The sequence below is a fragment of the Neoarius graeffei genome, chromosome 8 (genome assembly GCF_027579695.1).
Source record: "Neoarius graeffei isolate fNeoGra1 chromosome 8, fNeoGra1.pri, whole genome shotgun sequence".
NCBI lineage: Eukaryota > Metazoa > Chordata > Actinopteri > Siluriformes > Ariidae > Neoarius > Neoarius graeffei.
Window position 1 is genome coordinate 36638510 of NC_083576.1, and position 24293 is coordinate 36662802.

The following is a 24293-nucleotide window of genomic DNA, read 5'->3' on the forward strand; positions in this document are numbered from 1 at the left end:
TGGAGGTCTTCCAGATCAGTTTAAGTTTCTCTCGTGTTGTGGCTTTCGGCAGGTCCATCAGGCATCGGTCAATTTCTCGCAAATAATCATTCACATTTGTTCTTTTATTTTCAGGATCGAATCGCTCAACATTGTTGGCAAGTAGGTCAATTTGCCGTAAGCGAAGAGTTTGGTGCACGTCCTTGTGCAGCCTTCTTGGCTTTCCTGAGTACTCACTATCGAAGCTACTCTGGTATTGCTCCCGTTTCACACTAGATTCATAGCCTGATTCATCCGAAGATGGATCAGGGATACTGTAGCACACTGACCTGGGTGTGCTATGGTCCTGGGCTCGGGATGAGCACAGTACGACTCCACCCTGGCTAAACAACAAAGTCGTGTAGCGAGTTGATGGAGTTTGGCGGGGTGTCTGGTCCTCGACCAGGTAATCTACGGTGTCCGGTTCGGATGCCTCCTCCCGCTCTGAGCTTCGGCGTATTGTTGGGGGTCTTTCACGCCCCTCACGCCCTTCTTGGGGGGTCTGCTCCTCGGCAGCCCTCTTGGCAGCCTTTTCGGCTTTCTCTAGCCTTTCGGTGCAATCATCAAGGGAGGTTTTCAAGAGCTCACGCTCCCTATGTAAATTATTGTTATTGGCTGCCAGCTCGGCGTTGCTGGTGGTCAGCCTTTCAACCTCTCCACGGAGGCGTCTGATTTCTGAATCAGTATCTCGGAAGTATGACAGGAATAGCTTACCTAGTGCCGCTTGGACACTAATAGTTGTTCCTTTTGGATCTCTCATATGTTTGTTCGAGTTATCTATGTTGTTTTGGCATTCACTCTTACTCGTGTTCCTAATGTTTGCCTTTTCGGAGGCAGAGCAGTGAATGAGGTCTGCGATGACGTCAAAGAGAGACACGTCTTGAGTGTTGTCTTCAATTTCTGAGACACGAGGGGATGCCATTTTGCTTAGGTTGGATATTGGATAATTAATTAATCAATGAGTTAATTTATTAATTAATTTTTATTAATTAATATTAACTATGTAATTAATTAATCAATAAAGTTTGTTTTGTTTGACAATACTATCTCTTATCCTAAGTTATGAATAGGTTATTAGTATTTGTGATATGGTTATCACGCTACTGTTAACCATCTAACACACCTGGGGATATACTTTGGCAACTGCTGAATCAAACTGATAGTTTATCTGTTATTGCAACAATATTCAAGAAGTCAACACCAATCTCCTCACATAGGGCACCAATTTAATGTAGGTGCAATTTGTAATTAAGTGATCAATCTCATTAAATCAGTCTCATTAAATCATTAGATCAATCTCATTAAATATTAAATCAGTCTCATTAAATAATACCATTAATTTTGGTGCTTAATAATAAATTACCAAACAGCTAAATTATGGTATATTCCAAATTATTATGATCACTTACCGTATTACACAACTCATATGCACGTTGGAATTCTTTGAGATTGGGTACTTCAAAAATATCGGTACAACAAATAAACACACAGTCTCAATAATTAATTGAATTTATTATAACAAAGATAAAAAAATGAATAATAGCAGTTGAAATCTTCAGCAAACAGTGTGTGTGTGTGTGTGTGTGTGTGTGAGAGAGTGATGTGTGAGAGTGACTGGAATCTTATCTGAGGTGTGTGTGTGTGTGTGTGTGTGTTATCTGAGGTGTGGGGGTCACCATGTGGGAGAGGTGACCACGTGTTTCTAAGTAGAACAAAAGAGTTAGCTTTGGTTGCTAGCTAAGATGTGTTTGTGAGGCCTGTGGCCACGTGTGGAGACAAAGATTAGCCTTGGTAGCTAACTCCACTAGCTTATAACACTACTAAATCCACTGAAATCTTGATGAGGTCAAAATATGTGTAATAATGAAATTAAAGTGTTAGAAAGGAAAAGAGAGCATGCAAAACCTTATCTATTAAACAAACGACTGAGAGAACATAGAACAATTATGGAACACAAAAATCAGTGTGCACACTTAAACAGTTCCTGAGTTTAAATTCACACTACTTCATAAGCTAATTCCTAAGACTGATTTGCCCCAAAATGCCAATCTTACTTCAGTATCTCGCCTCTATCGGAGGGTTATGAGAAGATGTTCCGAGACTTTTGGAGTTTTACCATTGTGAAGGCCTCCGTGAAGCGCAGAGAATTTCTTGGTCCGACGCATGGTCGCTCGTGATGAAAAGAAGTCTCTGATCAGACAATGTGCACAGCACTTTAATTAGAAGGATCCGGTCGCTTCTAACTTTAAATTAACTGCTTGGGCTGCAGTTGTACGTACTTATAAGGAACAAATTAAACCGGTTATATTCAATCTGAGTCAAAATCGCACGATTCTAGAGTTTACCATGGCCAAAGGTAAGTAAAAGAAAAGCGTGAAACTCTGATTCTTGACAAAAAGACGTCTTTATCTGGCTTGCTCGGGCGAGCGAATCTCTTTGTGCCTGCAGACAGCTGGTCCAGACGGAAAAGAGAGAGCGGAAACGTGTTCAGTTACTTATGGCTTCACAGAGGATGTGACGTAGGTGATCCCGCCCAGGCATGACGTAGGTCAACGCGGAAGCTGGTGATGGGAGTTGTAGTTCTTAGACGGACTGTGTTACCTACATAAGCACATACGATTTGGTTCATATCAAAGAAGGTGACAAGTGGAAGACGGCCTTGAGCACCACCTCTGGGCACTTTGAGTACTGCGTGATGCCATATGGCCTGTCTTGCATGCCTAGCGTCTTCAGCACCTGATAAATGATGTCCTATGTGACATTAGGACGAAATGTCATTGCGTATATTGATATTTTGATTGACTCCCCTGATGAGGCCATGCATCACCAACACGTTACCCTTGTGCTCACCTGACTCTTAGAACACCAGCTCTATGTAAAAGCAGAAAAATGTGAATTCCATGTGACCCAAATCTCGTTCCTTGGGTACATTATCAGTGCCAGTGGAGTAAGTGTGGATGCTAGCAAGCTATCAGCAGTTACCTCCTGACCCAGACCCAGCATTATAAAGGAACTTCAATGTTTCCTCAGATTTGCCAATTTCTACTGTTGATTGATCAGGGGTTTTAGCACCATTGCAGCTCTTCTCACTTCACTGCTGAAGAAGGGAAGCAAATGCCTCTTATTGATCCCTGCTGCAGGGGATGCCTTTGAATGTCTCAAGGCTGCGTTTACTTCAGCACCCATCCTCAGACACCCCAATCCCACACAACTTTTCATAGTGGAAGTAGATGCATCTGAAATAGGAGTGGGAGGGGTTGTGTCACAACACCTAGGGGAAAGGCCAAAATTGCACCCCATCGCGCCTTTCTCAAAAAAAACAAATTTTCCCAGACTGAACAAAACTATGATATAGGTAACCAAGAGCTTCTTGCCATAAAGGTTGCTCTAGAAGAATGGAGACATTGGTTAGAGGGTGCTGCTCATCCAATTATCATTTTCACAGACCACAAAAATTGAGAATACCTTAAAACAACCAAGTGACTGAACCCCTGGCAAGCATGATGGGCTGTGTTTTTTACCCAATTCCATTTTACCATTTCTTACCGTCCTGTTTCCAAGAACACCAAGGCTGATGCACTCTCCAGACTACACACCACAACCAGCTCTGGCAGTGAACCCATTCCCATGTTACCCCCCTACTGCTTCATGAATTCTATCTCCTGGGAAACTGACAAAGCCATAGCCCAGGCACAGCCACACAACAAACCAGACTCCTGTCCTCCTGACCTTATGTATGTACCACCATGTTTCCGAGGGCAGCTCATCACTTGGGCCGAGTCATCTCCTGCAACCAGACATCCAAGCAGTCAGAGAACTTACCAACTCTTCAGAAACAAGTATTGGTGGAAGAACATGCTAACGGAAGTCAACCAATTCATTTCCTCATGAATTGTGCTCAAGTGAAGGTATCCAGACTGCTCCCTTGGTCACACTTAGCTATAGACTTTATCAAAGATGACCTGAAGTCACAGAACAACACCGTTATTATGGTAGTCATTGATCGATTTTCCAGGGCACTGAAACTCATGCCCCTGCCTGGGTTGCCTGCAGCACTCAAAACCGCCGAACTCCTCTTTTCCTTCATCTTCAGGTACTATGGCATTCCAGAGGATATAGTGAGTGACTGAAGTCCTCAGTTCACGTCGTGGGTCTGGGCCAATTTCATGAACAAACTGGGGTTTCAGTAAGTCTAACCTCAGGATATCATTGGCAGTCTAATGGGCAAGTAGAGCAGGCTAACCAGGAAATCGGATGTTTCCTACAAGTATTTTCTATGGAGAATCTATAGGACTGGTCCCAGTTTCTCCCTTGGGCAGAATATGCCCAGAACTCCATCAAACACTCAACCACCCAGCTCACTCCATTCCAGTGCATTTCTCAGATACCAACCTCCACTGTTCCTGTGGGATGATTCCTTGACCCAAATCCCAGCCAATGACTCATGGTTCAAGAGAAGTGAACAGGTTTGGGAGGGAGTTCATCAACACCTGGAGGAAGTAGCCAGCAGATACAAACGATACACAGACAACCATAGGGGAGAAACACCAGTGCATTCTCCTGGTGACTGCGTATGGGTATCCACCAGGGATCTGCCTCAAACCAGCACATGCTGCAAACTACAAGCCCGCTACATAGGCCCATTCAAGATACAGAACCAGATTAATGAAGTCTCCTACAAGCTGGAACTTCCACTACATTGCTACACCTCACCAACATTCCATGTATCCTGCCTCAAACCAGCAGTCCAAGGCCCACTAGCCACCAGCTCACCCGCCAGTAAACCTACACTACCTTGGAACCCAGAAGACGATCCCATCTATCAATTTAAAAAAATCTTTAATTCTTGTCCGCCTTGTCTGCGAACAAGAATTGAGGATTTTTTGAAATTGATAGATGGGGTCTGTTTGCACATCAACTGACCTTAGCCTGCCCTGACTACGCTACACAGATTATGTCTTGGATTTGGTTTCCAGTTTGCAATGCACCCGCTGTCCCCTGCGTCTGCATCCAATAAGTGCCTGCACCCTGATACTCTTTTTACTAATCTTTACAAGAGTTGCCAATAATTGTGGAAGGCACTGTATAATGCTTTGCTCAGGACTAATAGTAAAACTGTCAAACTATTGGTAGATATATTATCCTTCCAGTCTAATATCATGACCAGCTGCCACTCCATTGTGCTGGCAAATCAGTTGACAGAACTCTACTTGCCTTTATACCACAAAGATTTCCTTCAACTATCATCCCCAAGTAATCAGTTACATAAAACAAAAATTGTCCAATAAATGACTATACTGACAATTCATTACAGATGTGAACATTAAAATGATTTTCATTTTATTTATTAGTATTTTATGACTACATTGGAATTTCATTTATGACTTTAGTTTGCAGGCTCCTACTGCATGGTCCAGTCAAATATTCATTCATGATACACTTTTTTTTGGATCTTTATGAACTGATGGAATTAAACCTTTCAGGGCATCAAGTTCCATGATACCTCCATATTTTAGCTGTTTAAGTTGGAGTTTACAGTTTCATATTCAGCTCTCTTCATGCAGTGCAAAGCAATCAAAATTAAATTAATTTTGAATTTGTAGGTGCAGTTATGTAATATCTGGATTTGATAACTGACTTTTGGAATCTGAGGAGAAATGTACACAGTAAACATTACAATTTGAGATGGCAAAAAGCAGAAACATAATATGAAAAGCATTCATATAGAAAGTTACACAAAATCTTAAATAATCTCTTTATGGTTACTAATCGTAAATGTAGCTGCTGTTCAGGACCAAATCTTTATTTCTTTTGCAGAGCTACCCTTCACATCAGGCATTTATTGTTACTAGGTCTGTGGTCTAGTGCAGATTGTCAAGCAAATCCTGAATGACCATCACAAGATCCTGAAATGTGGGACGCTCCTCTGCTTTCTGAAATGAGAAAGAAAAGCTTGGATCAGTCACCAGACAATTCCTTTGATTTTTATAGATGTACATCAACCAGGATACCCCCATTGTTTCAAGACAGTCCAGTCTGTACCTCATGCCAGCATTTGGTCATTATGGAGTATATTGTGTCATTGGCCATCTGAGGACGATACAGTCTGTAGCCAGCAGTAACTTCATGCACTATCTCAGGATTATTCAGACGTTCATATGGCATTCTACCTAGTGTGTAGACTTCCCACATTAAAATACCTGTGGAAATATACTTGTATTATTTTTCTTAATAATGCCGTTCATTCAGAATAGCAAATGTAGATTAATAGCATGACATACTAACCAAATGCCCAGATATCTGACTTGCTGCTGAATTTGTGGTAAAGGAGTACTTCAGGAGGTGACCAACGTACAGGGAACTGTGCGCCAACAGAGCTAGTATATTCATCATTAAGCACATACCTATATTAAGAGAAAGTGTATTCTTATCAGGTGAAGCCTAAAGAGTTTATGAAAAGTTTAAAAGTACTTTGGAGTCTAATGATAGTTAAATGTGAATGTGTTTTTTGTTTTTTACCGTGACAGTCCAAAATCGGTCACTTTAACAGTCCCATTTGAATCCACTAAACAATTTCTGGCAGCCTAAAAAGATATATCTACAATTAACAGTTTTCATATCATAGTTGACATTTTATATCTTTTTTTTTTATTTTGCTGTGTTTTTTGTGGTAAAACGCACAAGGTCTCTGTGAATATACTGTTGGGATTCTAGGTAGGCCATTCCTTCGCTCACATCTTTACACATCTCAAGGAGCTGAACAGTAGAGGGGTGTCGCAGGGACTCCCGAAGGTAGGTCAGTAGGCATCCATTTGGAAGAAACTCCGTTACTATGTAAATAGGTCTTTGTTTTGTGCAAACACCATACAGCTGAACTAGATTTTCATGATGAAGTTTCCTAATTTTATAAAGAACAGAGGTTTTATAAAAAAATGGAGGGTGTGTGTGTGTGTATATATACATTGTTCATTACATTCACTAAGGACTTTATTAGGAACACCTGTACACCTAGTCATAAATGCAATTATCTAATCAGCCGATCATGTGACAGCAATGACAATCATGCAGCATAAAATCAGCTAGATACAGGCCAGAAGTTTTGGATAATGTGATCCCAGACATTTTCAGTGTGGCACTATGACTGGCTGGTTTGAGTGCTTCTGTAACTGCTGATCACCTGGGATGCCCTCATGTCTTCTGGCTCTTCCTTTTTTCATGCTGTCATAGTTAGTCTTGGAGTCCGTGCTTGCACTCAGCACACGATACTCTATACTGTTCTTAACCATTAGGTGACAATGGGCATACTTAACAATCTGTGGGTTGTTTTTTCACCTCTCTCTCTCTCTCTCTCTCTCTCTCTCTCTCTCTGTCAAGTTACATGTCAATCCTGAGATACCAGTGATGCTGGCCTCTCCTGCTCTTCAGTCCTGCCTGATCCATCTTGATGCTCTACTTCTGGTTGAGGATCTCATCGCTTTGCTCCTGTGGAGGATGGCCCCATATGGACATTCTAAAAATACACTTAGAAGATGGACACTTAGCTTTGCGACAATGGCTTAAGATTACAATTGCCATGATAACTTTAGGACTGCAGTTGTCAGGAACAGTCTCGCACTCAAATCACCATCAGTGAACAGTTGATAACCTCAGCAAAACTATAATGAATTTCCTGGTTACACACTTTTTGACTATATAGGACACACTTGTAGAAAAGAGTTATTTTATAATCACACTATCTGTAATCGTCCAAATGAAGATGGGTTCTCTTTTGAGTCTGGTTCTTCTCAAGGTTTCTTCTTCATGTCATTTCAGGGAGTTTTTCCTTGCCACTGTTGCCTCAGGCTTGCTCATTAGGGATACATGTATTAGTTCATATGTTTTAAAATATTTATTTTTCTGTAAAACTGCTTTGTAATAATGTCCATTTGTAAAAATGGAAATTATTACAAAGCAGCTATACAAATAAATTGGCTTGATTTTCACTTGAGTTTACTTAGAATAGTGTAACATCTAGTGAGTGGCAGTTCTGTGGATAGAAAAGTTTTGTTGATGAGAGAGGTCAACAGAGAATAGGCAGTCTGGTTTAAGCTGACAGAAAGGCTACACTAACTCCATCCATTATCCGTAACCACTTATCCTGTGTAGGGTTGCAGGCAAGCTGGAGCCTATCCTAGCTGACTATGGGCGAGAGGTGGGGTACACCCTGGACAAGTCGCCAGGTCATCGCAGGGCTAACACATAGAGACAAACAACCATTCACAAACCTGTGGTCAATTTAGAGCCACCAATTAGCCTAACCTGCATGTCTTTGGACTGTGGGGGAAACCCATGCAGACATGGGGAGAACATGCAAACTCCACACCAAAAGGCCCCTGTCGGCCACTGGGCTTGAACGCAGAACCTTCTTGCTGTGAGGTGACAGTACTAACTACTACACCACCGTGCCACCTGCCTTGTGTAATGGTGTGAAAAATGTTTTCCTGGGCCACACTGGGCCTGTTAATACCAAATCAATCATCGCTTGAATCCAGAGGTGGAAAAACTGGATTGACAAAGTAAAAGTCCTGCTTAGGTTTTCCTTCTGCCTGTGCTCTCAACACAAGTGATTTCACCAATTAGCTCATCAACCTGGCTTAGGGGATGTGGTAATTAGGATCAGCTGGTTCATTGAATTGGCTGGAGCAAAAATGTGGCAGGGTTTTTACTTTCTGCACCCGGGTTTTTCCACCTCTGCTTGAATCCCACAGCCTATTTGAATATTGTTGCTGATCACTTCCAGCATAATTATACACACGGTATTATCACAAGGCAAAAGTCATCTCAAATTGGTTTCAGTGTCAATGATTTTGGTGTTCTTCAGTGGCTTTCACAGTCACTGGATCTGAATCCAGTAGAACACCTCTGAGATGTGGTAGACTGGAAGATTTGAAGTATGAAAGTGCACCTGAAAAATCTGCAGGAATTACGTGATGTACTCATGTCAACATGGACCAGAATACCAAATGAATGTTTCCAACATGTTGTGTAATCTATGCCACAAAGAATTGAGATTGTTTTGAGAGCCAAGGGAGGCCCTACCCAGTATTAGTGTAGTGTTCCTAATAAAGTACTCAGTGAGTGTATATTCTACTAATAAATACATTTGAGAATTTAAATTGACTCACATCATGACTTTAGCCTCTTCGATGAAATCATCCTCTGACATTGAACCCTCTTTGATCATTTTGATGGCTACATCATGCCTACCCTGCCACTTTCCATATTTAACGACCCCAAATTGTCCACTACCTAATTCTTTAATAAAAGTGAGTTGGCGGGGGTCAATCTCCCAGACTCCTAAAGAAAATAAAGGAAACAGTTTCTCAACCTCTTAGAATTTAAACATTTAATAAAAGCTTTAAAAAAGCAGGGATGGTAAACCCACAAAAAAGAGCTGAATTTTATTATTTATGTGCTGTTTATTACAGTTAAAATGCACTCACCATAACCCAGACCAGCAGTGGATGGAGCGTTCTGACCTTGATTTGACACAATGTATTTTAGTCTGCTCACCAGTCCTGAAGTCACAGCAGAAATCAAACAAGAGTTCAAATATTAGTCATTTAGAAGACAACTTTTGTATTAGAGTAGCATGATCAGGGGATTTACCTGCAGCATTGTGCTGGTGGTAATTGATGAGGTCTGGAATATTATCAAAATAATGCTTCTCTGCCAGGTAAAACTGTCCTTGTTGAGTGGTTAATATGTTGTAGTGTCGGCAGCTGCCAACCATTTCTCTGAAGACAGACCAGAAATTCTATTGCACTCAGGCTACTTTAGAGAAATTGGATTAGTTGTCCAACCTTATGCATTATTATGTAATTAAAATGGGCAAATTGATTAATATATGAACATAGCATGGGGTGGCACGGTGGTGTAGTGGTTAGCGCTGTCACCTCACAGCAAGAAGGTCCGGGTTCGAGCCCCGTGGCCGGCGAGGGCCTTTCTGTGTGGAGTTTGCATGTTCTCCCTGTGTCCGCGTGGGTTTCCTCCGGGTGCTCCGGTTTCCCCCACAGTCCAAAGACATGCAGGTTAGGTTAACTGGTGACTCTAAATTGACCGTAGGTGTGAATGGTTGTCTGTGTCTATGTGTCGGCCCTGTGATGACCTGGCGAGTTGTCCAGGGTGTACCCCGCCTTTCGCCCATAGTCAGCTGGGATAGGCTCCAGCTTGCCTGCGACCCTGTAGAACAGGATAAAGTGGCTAGAGATAATGAGATGAGATGAACATAACATATCTATCCATCCATTATCCATGACCGCTTATCCTGTGCAGGGTCGCAGGCAAGCTGGAGCCTATCCCAGCTGACTATGTGCGAGAGGCAGGGTACACACTGGCCAAGTCGCCAGATCATAACAGGGCTGACACATAGAGACAAACAACAATGCACACTCTCGGTCAATTTAGAGCCACCAATTAATTCAACCTGCCCATCTTTGGACTATGGGGGAAACCGGAGCACCCTGAGAAAACCCATGTAGACACGGGGAAAACATGCAAACTCCACACAGAAAGGCCCCCATCGGCCACTGGGCTTGACCCCAGGACCTTCTTGCTGTGAGGTGACAGTGTTAACCACTGCACCACCATAATAACATATGCAATTAGAATATTTTGAGCTGAAACATATGGGGACACTATAGATTTATTTCAACACAATGGCCCTTATGAAAGTTTTGAACAGTCAAATTACTTAAATTCTAATGGCAATTTCCTAATTTACTAATATTTGGTGTATCTGAGCTATCAAACATGTCTGGTTAGAGTATGTGTAAAATTGTGCACACTAGTATAAGCAGTAACAATAAAAATTGCCAATTAAAGTTGATGATTGCAATTGCATATGTCTGAATTCAATTCAATTTTATTTGTATAGTGCTTTTAATAACAAACATTGTCACAAAGCCACTTGAAAAAAAATTCCTGATGTAAATTTTACAAAAATTAATTTATAAAATGTATCCCTAATGAGCAAGCCAGAAGGTGATGGTGGCAAGGAAAAACTCTTTGGACCTGAACTTTATTAAAAAAAAAACATAGGAAATGGGGTTTAGTTTTAAAATGGAATTTGTAAATCTGAATTTGAATGCTCAGACATGGATCTTTATTAGCTCATTAGTGCTTCAGTTGGGTAATAGTTTTCTGAAATCATATCAACACTAAAACACACAAGAGGCAACTTTATTCATTTAAGTAGTCAGTTTTTCAGTGCTTGCTTAATATGTATATAATATGTAGCCTGTATAAAATGTGTTTATTTGTTCAGGATGGAAATTTGGCTCTCTCATATTTATTCATGAAGGTTAAATAAATTTGATCAGTTAAATATAATCTATTCATGTTTAAAAACAAAACCATGAATAGATTATATAATAGATTACGAATAATAGACATAAACATAATAGATTATGAATAGATTTTTTTCTCTCCATGCTCTCATGGAAGGCGGTCGCATTTCTCGGCCTCTCCTCTCCCTTATCTTCCCTGCTTTGCTCCTCTTGTCTCGTCTGTCTACTGTCTATACTTTTGAGAGACTCTCACTGCACTGCTCTCCAAACTAAAAAATCATGGAATTGATAAATTGGTCTCTTAACACAATTGACAATTTTCTCGACAAGAAGCCTGGGTTCGGGGGAACCGGCCTGTCCTGCCAGAATGTTCGCAGCTGGCTACATGATGGATGTGTGGGAGAAGTGGCGGGTCATGTGCCTGGCGGTTCTTTCTGTGGAGGACATTGAAGACATCTACCTATTCAGAACCATGATTACAGGTCTTTTGCTGATTGGATTAGGCATTGCCCTGGTTTTTCAAGGAAATCAGGAAACAGTGACAGCTGTCCAAAGCCCCATAAAGCTGTCCGACATGATTGAAGCAGTGGGCAGAGCAGTCGGCACTCAAACTGTGGCTATTCAGAACTTGAACCGCAACATGGATAACATCATGGAGAAGCTTTTGGCTTTGCAAAGGAAATGGATCGATTCGGAGACCAGAATGGACAAACAGAGCAGTCCTGTAAAAGAAAGCGTCTACTCGCCCCAAGACCAAACAATCCCAATCTTATCTGCTTTCAGCTCCCTCAGACAGCACTGGCCTCGGTCAAGGCCGTTGCTGGAACAACAACTCCCCCTGAAGATCACTGCAGTGAGACGCTCTTGCATTCCTTCCCCCACTTCCCACGGTCACCGTTTTTACCCCCAGTGTGACAAGCGGGTGCGCGACCAGCACCGTCATGGCTGCAGGAACGGACAGCTGCTTGCTTGCGCTGGGTTACCTCTACCTCCACCCCCTCCCCCCTCAAGTCCCGAGTTTTCATGTTGTAAAGTGTACTTGTGCTATTTTGTGCTTATGTGCTGAGGTGTTTTTTTAATGTTCCCACACTGTACTCCTCACAGGAGCATAGTGTGGGGGTTGCTTTTTTTCTCCTCCCCTCTTCTCATGTTACTCTGTATTTTTTCTTTTCATTCCTGTCTTCCTGTCCTGTCTACTCCCCTTCTGTCAATTGTATGTATGTGTATATGTACGGACGGGTTGATGGCTAATTTCGCTGGTACTTGTGACCTAGTGACAATAAAGGGTTCATTCATTCATTCATTCATTCATTCATTCAAAAGCTAGCCCCCCCGTCACCACATTACTAATTACATCACCTGTCACCAATTCACCTGCAATCACTCTGCCTATTAAACCCTGCTCAAACACACATTCAGTGTGAAGTATTGTTTTGAGTCCTGTACCTGACTTTACCAAGCTGTTTGATTTCTGCCTGACTTCTAGTTACAACCTCTGTTTATGCTTGTTCCTGATTTCATCTTCTCTTCTGCCCTACGTTACTCTGTTTGCTGATCGATTGACCTCCGCCCATTTTCTGACTACAATTCCTGTTCTCTGACTTGGCTCTGTTTGCAGTTTGCACTGTAACCACTCTCCCCTGCAATTGTATCCGTAAGCGCCTGCGCCCTGACACAAGATATTTGAACCATAATTGAGATATTTGAATTGGATCAGCAAAAGTCAGTGCTTTTGTTTTGCTATACACTGATGCCATTTGGGTTTGAGATCAAAAGATGAATAGAACATGGCCCCTTTAGTAGCTGACCACCCATCTTTTTTTGGAAGCAAAAGAATTGGAACAAAGTTTTAAAGTAAATAATTGATATTTGGCTGCATATGTATATTTTGCTTGCAATCACTACATCAAGGTGGTGACCCACTAAAATCATAAAACTGTTGCATTCTTCTGTATTGCTTTCCCAGGCTTTGAGATTAATGCACCTGTTCCAGATACAGCCATGCAACAACAAATGCACTGATTTCACAGGTGAAACCAAGACTAGGCATTCAGAGCCGTTCGTTGTTGAAATAAATCAATCAACCTAACAGGGGCGCATCTGGGCAATAAGAAACACCTGTCAGTTGTGTTTCAATATTTTTGATCACTTGAAAAATAGGTGCCTTCAAACAAAGGGTGCCATGTACAGTGCTGCTAGGAAGTTTGAGCCCTTTACAATTTTCTGTATTTATGCATAATTTTGACCTGAAAGTGAATCAATTTTATTCACCAAGTATTCAAGCATACAAAGAACTTGCTGTGGTGTATACACTCCACATAGACATGGCCTGACCAAGGACTAACTAAATTCAACAAATGAGGGCAAAGGGATCAAGATCATTATAAAATGCAAAAACAAAGTATTATAAATAAATGTAATTGTACATAAGGTGAAGAGGTGCCTTATAAATAATTACAGTAAAGTGCAGAGGTGTGATAGTCTAGAGGTAGGATATGGGTCAGTTGTGAATTAGTGCAAATGCTCAGGGAAAGAAACTGTTCTTGCATCTGGATGTGGTGGTTCTGATAGACTGGAACCGTCTCCCTGAGGGGAGAACTTTGAAGAATTCCTAGCTGGAGTGGGAGGAGTCAGCAAGGATCTTGGCGGTCTACCTTCTTGTTCAGGTGGCTTACAGTGAGTCAGTAGGGTGAGGTTACAGCCAATGATGACCTCTGCTGTACAAATGATGTGCTGCAGCCTCTAGATGTCTTGCTTGGTGGCTGAGTTGAACCAGACTGTGATGGAGGTGAAAACAGACTCAATTGTTGGCTGTGTAGAATTGAATTAACATTGCCTGTAGGAGGATGAACTTTTTAACAGCCACAGAAAAAAAAAACATCCTTTGCTGGCCCTTCTTGGCTATGGAGTCAGTGTTGCTGTCCAACTTAAGGTCCCTGCATTAGATAATTCCAAGAAACTTGAATGACTCCATGGTCATGGCAGTCATACTCTTGATGGTGTTTGTGGGGGTGAGGGGTGTTTCAGAAGTTCATGAACCCCATTTCCACTGTCTTTGTGGTCTTACGCTCCAGGTAATGGCTTTGCTCTCCTATGATGAACTAAACTTCATTGTACATTTTGTGCAGTGACAATAAAGGCATTCTATCTATTCTATCTATCTAGTTATTGTTGCACCAGGATGTCAACTGAGCTGCTCCATATCTGTATGCAGACTCATCATTCAGGATTGCTCATCATAGTGGTGGTGTTTGCAAAATTCAGAGTATTGACAGTGGAGTTTGTGGAGGTGCAGTCATTAATGTAGAGTAAAGGTGGAGGGGCATGCAGCTTTGTGGTAATCCTGTGTTGAGGGTCAAAGAGTGGGAGGTGTTTTCCCAGCTTTACATACTTCTTCCTGTCTCATAGGAAGTCGGTAATCCACTGACAGATTCTAGAAGAGATGAATGAGTGAGCTTAGAGTGGAGAAGCTCTGCAACAATGGTATTAAAGCTCATAGGCAATGGTTTTAATTTTATGCACATTTGAAACTTTATATGTTAAAAAACCCTCTGTAATTTTCTTCTGGTCCCAAGAAGTATTGTTAATAAGTAATAATTAAAATAAGTTAGCATGGATCACGGCGAATTTCTGTTCGGCTATTTTCGTGACCACTCGGCATGTGACATCATTCAAGACAAACTGCTTGAGTTGAGTCCACTTCCATTTACTTACATTGCCGCTCAGCTTGAGTGCAGACGTGCGTTGAGGAATTTCCAAAGAAAAAACATGCCTTATTGTTGTGCAGTGAACTGTAACAACGGGACCAGTTCAGGAAGAAGTTTTTACCTTTTTCTGAGAGAGAAGAGGCAGAGAGAGTGGGATTGGATTTTTCTGGAAGAGGAGAACAGGCGGAACGAGAGGATTGGCTTTTTCCGAAAAAGGAAAGAGGCGGAGCAAGTGGTTTGGCTTTTCCGAAAAAGGAGAAGAAGCAGAGCAAGTGGGTTGGCTTTTTCCGAAAGAGAAGAAGAGAGGGTTGGCTTTTTCTGAAAGAGGAGATGAGGCGGAGAGAGTGGACTGTGTGCATGAAACAAAATCAAACAGTCAAAGAAGAAACGGACTAGCAACGCTCAAGCAAAAAGGAGAAGATTGGAGGTAAACATTTTTACCTTTGCTTGCAATTGACAAGTCAAGAATCCTGAGGGATCCTGTACAATCATTGTGGAAATGAGACAAAGGGATATTTCCTCGCTTAGAGTAGGCTATAAATAGTATAAGGCCGCAGATGGCAGGCTAATGTGGCCTACCAGCGCACTGTCAAGTAATCGTTACCTATATCCACTAGGGAGGGTGGTTTAATTATTCTTCAAAAAGGCTCTTATTTAGTATTGCGACGAAAGTAAGAATTTATCATAACTACCTGGATAAATTGTTTGGGTGCAAGTCTTGTTGAGGTCCGGGGTCACCGTGATCAGAGTCGGCTGAGTTGCTGTCCAATTCCAAGGCTGCACGGTCAAACCAGTGAGCCACATTCACCGATTGCTTCGCAACAGCCATAGGTTCATACATATATGGTTTCACCTCTCGATATTTAATTTGGAGAGTTCCTACTTCAAAATCACTATCGCTTTCAGACATTTTACACAACCTCTCATGACCAAAGTCCATACATGTGTGCTCGGTTCGCAGGTAAACACAGAGCTGCTCCCAGTCTGTTTGGCTTAAATGACGTCATGACAACTGTCCCCTGGCGGTGAAAGTGCGCATAAGTGAGATGTAAACAAACCTTCGGAAATTGGGCAAAACAGTATATTTTAACCATTTTATTCAATTTTAGGGTGCAAATTAAACACTAGGAAAATTGAATTCGCTTTTTGGGTCGTTCTTCTAGACAATAACGTTGATATTCTACATTTCACTTCAGACCATTGCCTATGACCTTTAAATGCCAAGTGGAAGTCTACAAATAGAATTCTAGCACAGCTTCACTGGCAGTCTAGATGTTACATGTTCTGATCTGAGCTGATCTATTAGCCCTGTATGCAAACTGCAGGGGGTCCAGTAGGGGGTCAGTGAGTTTCTTGAGATGAACAGGGGTCAGAGCAACAGGCCTGTAGTCATTAAGTCCAGTGACTTTAGGAACTGGGACTTTAGTGGAGCTTTTGAAGCAGGAAAGCACGATGCATTTCTGCAGGACTGAATAAAGATGTGCATAAAAGGTGGATGCCAGTTGTACAGCACAATGCTTTAAAGAACTGGGCAGAGCAACTGACAGATATTTTTGCAGACATCAACATCTCGCTCAGGCAGGCAGTAGTGCCCAACTGCCTCAAAAGTGTCACCATTGTTCCTGTCCCAAAGAAGGCAAATCCAGGCTGCCTGAATGACTTCTGCCCTGTGGCCCTCACACCCATATTAATGAAATGCTTTAAGCAACTGGTCATGCAGCACATCACAAAGTGTGTCCCTGCAAACCTGCACCCATTACAGTTCGCGTACAGAAACAACTGGTCCACAGAGGATGCAATCTCCACCACACTCCACCTCATGCTGCCACACCTAGAGCAGAAGAACACCTATGCCAGGATCCTCTTCATAGATTTCAGCTCAGCCTTTAATACAATCATTCCACAGCAGCTGGTGAAAAAGCTGAGGCTGTTGAATATGGACACTGGCACCTGCAATTGGGTCCTCAATCTTTTGACACAGCAGCAGCAGACAGTCAGGGTGGGCAGCTGCAGATAAAGAACCATCACAGTGAGCATAGGCTCACCTCAAGGCTGTGTCCTGAGCCCTCTGCTGTTCAGCCTGCTTACCCATGACTGCACTGGCAGACTCAGCAATTACATCAAGTTCACTGATGATACAACAGTGGTGGGTCTCATCAGTGATGGAGCTGGTATATAGGATGGAGGTGGAGATGCTTACAACATGGTGCAGAACTCACAACCACACCCTCAGTGTGGATAAGACAAAGGAGATGGTGATTGATTTCAGGAGGGTTGGCAAACACTATTATATACTGCTGCAAATTGGCGGTGCTGCTGTGGAGAGGGTCAGCAGTGTGAAGTTCCTGGGAGTTCACTTAGCTGCCGACCTGACTTGGACTACCAACACTACAGCAGTCATCAAAAGAGCACAACAGCGGCTCCACCCCCTCTGGAGACTCAGAAAAGCAGATCTTCCTACTGTTCACCTCACCACCTTCTACACGAGCACCAGTGAAAGCATCTTAACATACAGCCTCACTTCCTGGATTGGGAGCTGCACGGCCTACAACAAGAAGCAGGTAAACAGGATAGAGAAAACAGCCAGCAGGATCATTAGTGCCCCTCTCTCTTCCCTGATGGAGATCTACCAGAAGCCTTGCACCTGCAGGGCTATCATTAAGGATCCTTCCCACCACATCTTCTCCCTCCTACCATCAGGGAAAAGGTACAGAAGCACCAACATTAGCATACAGCCAGTCCAGTGTCTTAGTATCTCTGGTATTACAGTCCACAAACTGTTTGAAAGTAGGCAGGGATGTTGTCAGTGTTGCATGGTTAAAATCTCCTGAGATTGCTATGAAGGCACTGGGATGCAGGGTCTGAAGTCTCGCGGTCATGGTGTTGATGTCAGCAGCATGCGATGCATCGGCCGTGGAGGGAATGTAAACAACAATAACCTGGGAAAACTCTCTGGGCAAGTAATATGGATGGAGACTTACTGCTAACAGTTCAGTGTCTGGGTTGCACACACAATGTGTCCAGGGTTGCACCACTTGTTCACGTAGATAGCGACACCCCCTCCTTTCTTCTTGCTGCTCTGGCTGCAACTTCTGTCTGCCCACACCAACTGAAAGCCAGCTAAACTCACAATAGAGTCCGGTATATTCTCATGCAGCCATGTCTCAGTGAATCACATAATAGAGCTCTCACTAAACACACACTCGCTCTTTGTGAGTGATGTTAACTCGTCCATTTTATTCACCAATGATCTTACACTGGGCGGCACGGTGGTGTAGTGGTTAGCACTGTCGCCTCACAGCAAGAAGGTCCGGGTTCGAGCCCAGTGGCCGGTGAGGGCCTTTCTGTGTGGAGTTTGCATGTTCTCCCCGTGTCCGCGTGGGTTTCCTCCGGGTGCTCCAGTTTCCCCCACAGTCCAAAGACATGCAGGTTAGGTTAACTGGTGACTCTCAATTGACCGTAGGTGTGAATGTGAGTGTGAATGGTTGTCTGTGTCTATGTGTCAGCCCTGTGATGACCTGGCGACTTGTCCAGGGTGTACCCCGCCTTTCGCCCGTAGTCAGCTGGGATAGGCTCCAGCTTGCCTGCGACCCTGTAGAACAGGATAAAGTGGGTAGAGATAATAAGATGAGAATGAGATGATCTTACACTCCCCATAATAATAGAGGGAAGATATGGTTGATATCTCCTCTTCCTTAGCCATCATCTCCTCCCAGCTCTGCAGCCCTGGTACAACCCCGATTCCAAAAAGTTGGGACAAAGTACAAATTGTAAATAAAAACGGAATGCAATAATTTACAAATCTCAAAAACTGATACTGTATTCACAATAGAACATAGACAACATATCAAATGTCGAAAGTGAAGCATTTTGAAATTTCATGCCAAATATTGGCTCATTTGAAATTTCATGACAGCAACACATCTCAAAAAGTTGGGACAGGGGCAATAAGAGGCTGGAAAAGTTAAAGGCACAAAAAAGGAACAGCTGGAGGACCAAATTGCAACTCATTAGGTCAATTGGCAATAGGTCATTAACATGACTGGGTATAAAAAGAGCATCTTGGAGTGGCAGCGGCTCTCAGAAGTAAAGATGGGAAGAGGATCACCAATCCCCCTAATTCTGTGCCGACAAATAGTGGAGCAATATCAGAAAGGAGTTCGACAGTGTAAAATTGCAAAGAGTTTGAACATATCATCTACAGTGCATAATATCATCAAAAGATTCAGAGAATCTGGAAGAATCTCTGTGCGTAAGGGTCAAGGCCGGAAAACCATACTGGGTGCCCGTGATCTTCAGGTCCTTAGACGGCACTGCATCACATACAAGCATGCTTCTGTATTGGAAATCACAAAATGGGCTCAGGAATATTTCCAGAGAATATGATCTGTGAACACAATTCACTGTGCCATCCGTCGTTGCCAGCTAAAACTCTATAGTTCAAAGAAGAAGCCGTAGCTAAAGATGATCCAGAAGCGCAGATGTCTTCTCTGGGCTGAGGCTCATTTAAAATGGACTGTGGCAAAGTGGAAAACTGTTCTGTGGTCAGACGAATCAAAATTTGAAGTTCTTTATGGAAATCAGGGACGCCGTGTCATTCGGACTAAAGAGGAGAAGGACGACCCAAGTTGTTATCAGCACTCAGTTCAGAAGCCTGCATCTCTGATGGTATAGGGTTGCATTAGTGCATGTGGCATGGGCAGCTTACACATCTGGAAAGACACCATCAATGCTGAAAGGTATATCCAGGTTCTAGAGCAATATATGCTCACATCCAGACGACTTCTCTTTCAGGGAAGACCTTGCATTTTCCAACATGACAATGCCAAACCACATACTGCATCAATTACAGCACCATGGCTGCGTAGAAGAAGGGTCCGGGTATTGAACTGGCCAGCCTGCAGTCCAGGGGCCTCATTTATAAACGATGCATACGCACAAAAGAATGCGTACGCCACATTCTACGTAAGCTTCGGTATTTATAAAACGTGAACTTGACAGTAAAATGTGCGCACCTCCATGCAAGCTCTGACCCATGCGTATATACAAAAAAAAGGGAAACGCGGAAAGTGCGACCTCAGGAGGAAACGGGGAGAACGACCCGAAATTGGTTCAATAATCGAAGTTTAACACAAACATAACATTGCACATCAAAGACGTGACTGACTTACCATTTATAATCCTTAATTTTGTGCACTTGTCAAAAACAACATCTTATTTAAGGCAATAAAGACAAATTGATAGGCTATACATTGTATGTTTTTGCAGCATAAGCAGTAGGCTAAGTTTTGTTAATTATCCACTTATGGCTTTCATGCATGTTTGTGCCATTTTTCAATATTGATCATTAGGCTATCACACATGTTGCTTGTTAGGTTGCCTACTCTGTAAATAGTATATAAGAGGGATTTGCCGTGGTAGGTCTTATGATGCACTATGGCGTATTTGGCATTGCTGGAGGATGTGGCAAGTGGAAGAATTAGGAGAGAGCGAGTCTTCAGAGACCAACAAGATTTGTTGGCCAATGACGATGAGTGGCTCATGAGCCGATTCAGATTGCCACGAGCTGTCCTTTTACACCTAATAGCTGAGTTGGGCCCAGCGTTGGAGAGAGGTACCCGCCGGAATCATGCCATCCCAGTCTCGCTGCAAGTGCTGACTTGCATCAGCTTTCTGGCCACTGGCACTTTTCAGCGAGAACTGGCTGACTGGTCTGGGATATCGCACCCAACCTTCAGCCACATTTTGCCAGAAGTGTTAGGAGGTGTAATTGGTTTATCACCAAACTACATCAAGTTTCCTTACACGGTGGGTGAGCAGGCAAATAAAAAAAGCGCAATTTGCAGCAAAGTCCGATTTCCCAAATGTGATCGGTGCTATTAACTGCGCTCATATTGCTATAAGGGCACCGAGTGAAAATGAATTTGCCTTTGTTAACAGGAAGCATTTTCATTCCCTCAATGTCAAAGTTATATGTGACACGGACATGGTCCTCACAAATGTTGTTGCCCGGTGGCCTGGTTCAACCCATGATTCATTTATATTGAGACATACTGTAGCAGCGTTGGGCGGAGACTGGATGCTGGAGCTGTGCGCGATGGTTGGCTTCTGGGTGCAGGTGATTAATGCATAAATCCTGAAAGTATTTGTAACCATTCTTAGACCATTTCTAAATATTCAACCCTTTACTCATTCAGTTATGTTGTAGGTGACAATGGGTATCCGCTGAAATGGTGGCTGCTCATGCCATTTATGAACTCCCAAACGCCTGAGGAGACCACTTACAACCTGCGCCACAGCCAGGTGCGTGCTGTTGTGGAGCGCACCATCGGGCTCCTGAAGGGCAGATGGCGTTGTCTGGATGCCACGGGGGGAGCGCTATGTTACAGACCCGAAAAGGTCTGTAGGATTGTTAGGGCCTGTGCTGTGCTGCACAATGTGGCACAGCTACAAAACGTGCCTTTGCAAGCTGAAGAGGTCAACCTTGACCTCGACCCCGATCCCTATCCCCAGGCATTCCACCCAAACGCAGGAGCCATGCGCCAGCGTGAGGAGGTGATGCGCTGCTTGTAAATAATTAGGTATGGAAACAAATTATTACTTTTTAAGAAATACTTTAATGCTGGCATTTAATGCAGGCAACTCATTTTTTATTTCTTTTAACTCCCGGGCGACCTCGTGGACGGCATCCACATGTTCCAGCTGTACCTGCAGCACTGAATCTGTTAGGATATGGGCGCTGGTGGCTGGTTTCGGCATGGACGCACATGCATCAGAGGCTGTGGACGTCCTTGGGACCTCCACTGCCGCAGCCGACACACTGCTGGCCTCACTGGCACACCCAGCAACTGCGAGGGAATTTTTTTGTTAATAAAATACTTTTTCTGAAGACTCATTTCAATTAATTTCACACCCATTTCAAACAAGGGGGGCACACGTGCAATGTGAGGTGGTTCCTTGATACACAACAACAAAAAAAAATTACATACCCAAGTCCTCGGCTGGTTCATGTGGCCCAGCATCGGTGTCACCCTCCTCTTCACGCACAACTCCACTCAGGAGGGTTTCCCCTATAATGCCAGCCAGTTTTTGATCCAGTGGGGTGAGCTCCGGCTCCCCTTTCCCCCCGCCCGTTGCACGGACGCTTTGGCGGTGGCCGCGATCCTCTTCTTGGCGTCCACCTTTATGTCGGACCATTTTTTTTTTTTTTACCTCTGCCATAGTACAGCCTTGTGAAGCTACAGAATTGACTGGATCGGCCACATGCTGCCATTCACACTTTTTTCGCATTTGTAACTCCCATACTATGGCCTCCAAACAAAACAGCTCAATGCTGCTCCACTTCATCTACTAGCACTTCACTTCACAGTCAGTGAAGTTGCACTTCTTTGTCTTTCCTTCTGTTTTGGGCATGTTGTCCACAGATATCAATATTCATTAAGGCGTTTCGCTGAATATTTATAGGCAATTGTGGGTGTGTCTTGAGGTATGCACAGGTGCCGCAAATTTAGAGTGGATTGTGATTTATAAAGGGAAATTGGCGTGGAACGTGCGTGTGCACAGTTTTATAAATCAGAATATTTCTGTGCGCACGCACATTCTGAGTTTTGTGCACATGCCATCTTCTGGCGCAAATCCTGCGCAAAGTTTTATAAATGAGGCCCCAGATCTTTCACCCATAGAAAACATTTGGCGCATCATAAAATGGAAGATACGACAAAAAAGACCTAAGACAGTTGAGCAACTAGAATCTTACATTAGACAAGAATGGGTTAACATTCCTATCCCTAAACTTGAGCAACTTGTCTCCTCAGTCCCCAGACGTTTACAGACTGTTGTAAAGAGAAAAGGGGATATCTCACAGTGGTAAACATGGCCTTGTCCCAACTTTTTTGAGATGTGTTGTTGTCATGAAATTTAAAATCACCTAATTTTTCTCTTTAAATTATACATTTTCTTAGTTTAAACATTCGATATGTCATCTATGTTCTATTCTGAATAAAATATGGAATTTTGAAACTTCCACATCATTGCATTCCGTTTTTATTTACAATTTGTACTTCGTCCCAACTTTTTTGGAATCGGGGTTGTATTTCTTCCTCAGCTCCTTGGGGATTTCAGGTCTCTCACCGGCCATGCTGCTTTTTCAGAGGCTCATCAGCTGATTCCTGGTGTATACAATAGAGTCCTGGTGCATCTCCACCAGGACAGGGATCCGACATCGTAAAAGTACTCCACAAGTGATTAAAATGAAAAAGAACATGCAAGACCACATCATACAACTAAGATCAAAAACATAGTTACAGCTATAGGTTATAAATACTTAAATCTAAAGAAAAGTAAAAAGAAACACACTAGATGACAAAGAGTGACTTTGGCAGGCTGCCACCCAGGACGGCGCTGGAAGTAAAAGTTCAGACCAAGTCTCATAAAAGTTAATTGTTGGCGTTTGGATTATGTTCATCCATCACAGTCAATGGAATCTGGAGGTGAGGCCACCAAATAGGATGTGAGGTAATATCTCAGCAATGCTTTGATGGATGCTCAGTGAAGCACATAATACAGCTCTCACGAAACACACACTCGTGCTTTGTGAGTGATGTTAACTTATCCATTTTATTAGAACATGTGAAACCAAACATTGTACATGGACTCTGGACCCCATTTTCAGAAGGAGAGGGAAAAAAAAATCATCATTTGGCCAAAAGGGGGGACGCTGCAATAAGCAAAATTGTGCTTTGGAGAATAACTTGCAGTAGGTTATGGTCGCTGAACTGCTGGTTGTCCAGGTGGTGCTTTGAAAACAATCTGGGCTTGATATAATTGGAGTAGTTTTGAGGGCAAGGCTGGCCAGTTAGGGTGGGATGGTATCCATCCCACTTAGGAAGGTACTGCTCTCATTTCTTGCAGCATAGCTCATAGTCTCAGAACAGGCCTCATCAATTTGTGACAATCCAGAGCCAAGCTCAGGGAGCAGACAAACAGACAAAACAATCTGTCTGCTAGCTGCACAGCATTATCACTTGGGTTCCACTATATCAAGACTATGTCTGTTCCCCAAGCAAAATATACAAATTGAAAATACAAAATTGTCGAAATACTCTGTTCTAGTAACCTAATTAATATAAAATTAGATCATACTGACTGGACAGCCACTGCCAGCACCTTTGATCTAACGGTATAAATATTAGATCTCTTATATCTAAAGTGCTAATTGTTAATGAATGTATTCATCTCATCT

The 24293-nt window shown here is 42.9% G+C and overlaps 1 protein-coding gene across 6 annotated transcripts in view; it reads right to left on the minus strand.

Moving 5' to 3' along the window:
• Nucleotides 1-5347: 5347 nt before the first annotated feature.
• Nucleotides 5348-24293, minus strand: part of btk (Bruton agammaglobulinemia tyrosine kinase) — a 210830-nt gene continuing 191884 nt past the window's right edge. For all 6 annotated transcript variants that reach the window (XM_060927617.1, XM_060927615.1, XM_060927613.1 and 3 more), the window contains 8 exons: nucleotides 9667-9794; nucleotides 9501-9575; nucleotides 9183-9354; nucleotides 6700-6916; nucleotides 6538-6602; nucleotides 6304-6422; nucleotides 6061-6218; nucleotides 5348-5951 (listed from right to left, as the gene is read on the minus strand). In XM_060927617.1, the coding sequence (XP_060783600.1) occupies nucleotides 5880-5951; nucleotides 6061-6218; nucleotides 6304-6422; nucleotides 6538-6602; nucleotides 6700-6916; nucleotides 9183-9354; nucleotides 9501-9575; nucleotides 9667-9794 (1006 nt within the window). In that variant the 3' untranslated portion in view covers nucleotides 5348-5879. The remainder of the gene's footprint in view (nucleotides 5952-6060; nucleotides 6219-6303; nucleotides 6423-6537; nucleotides 6603-6699; nucleotides 6917-9182; nucleotides 9355-9500; nucleotides 9576-9666; nucleotides 9795-24293) is intronic.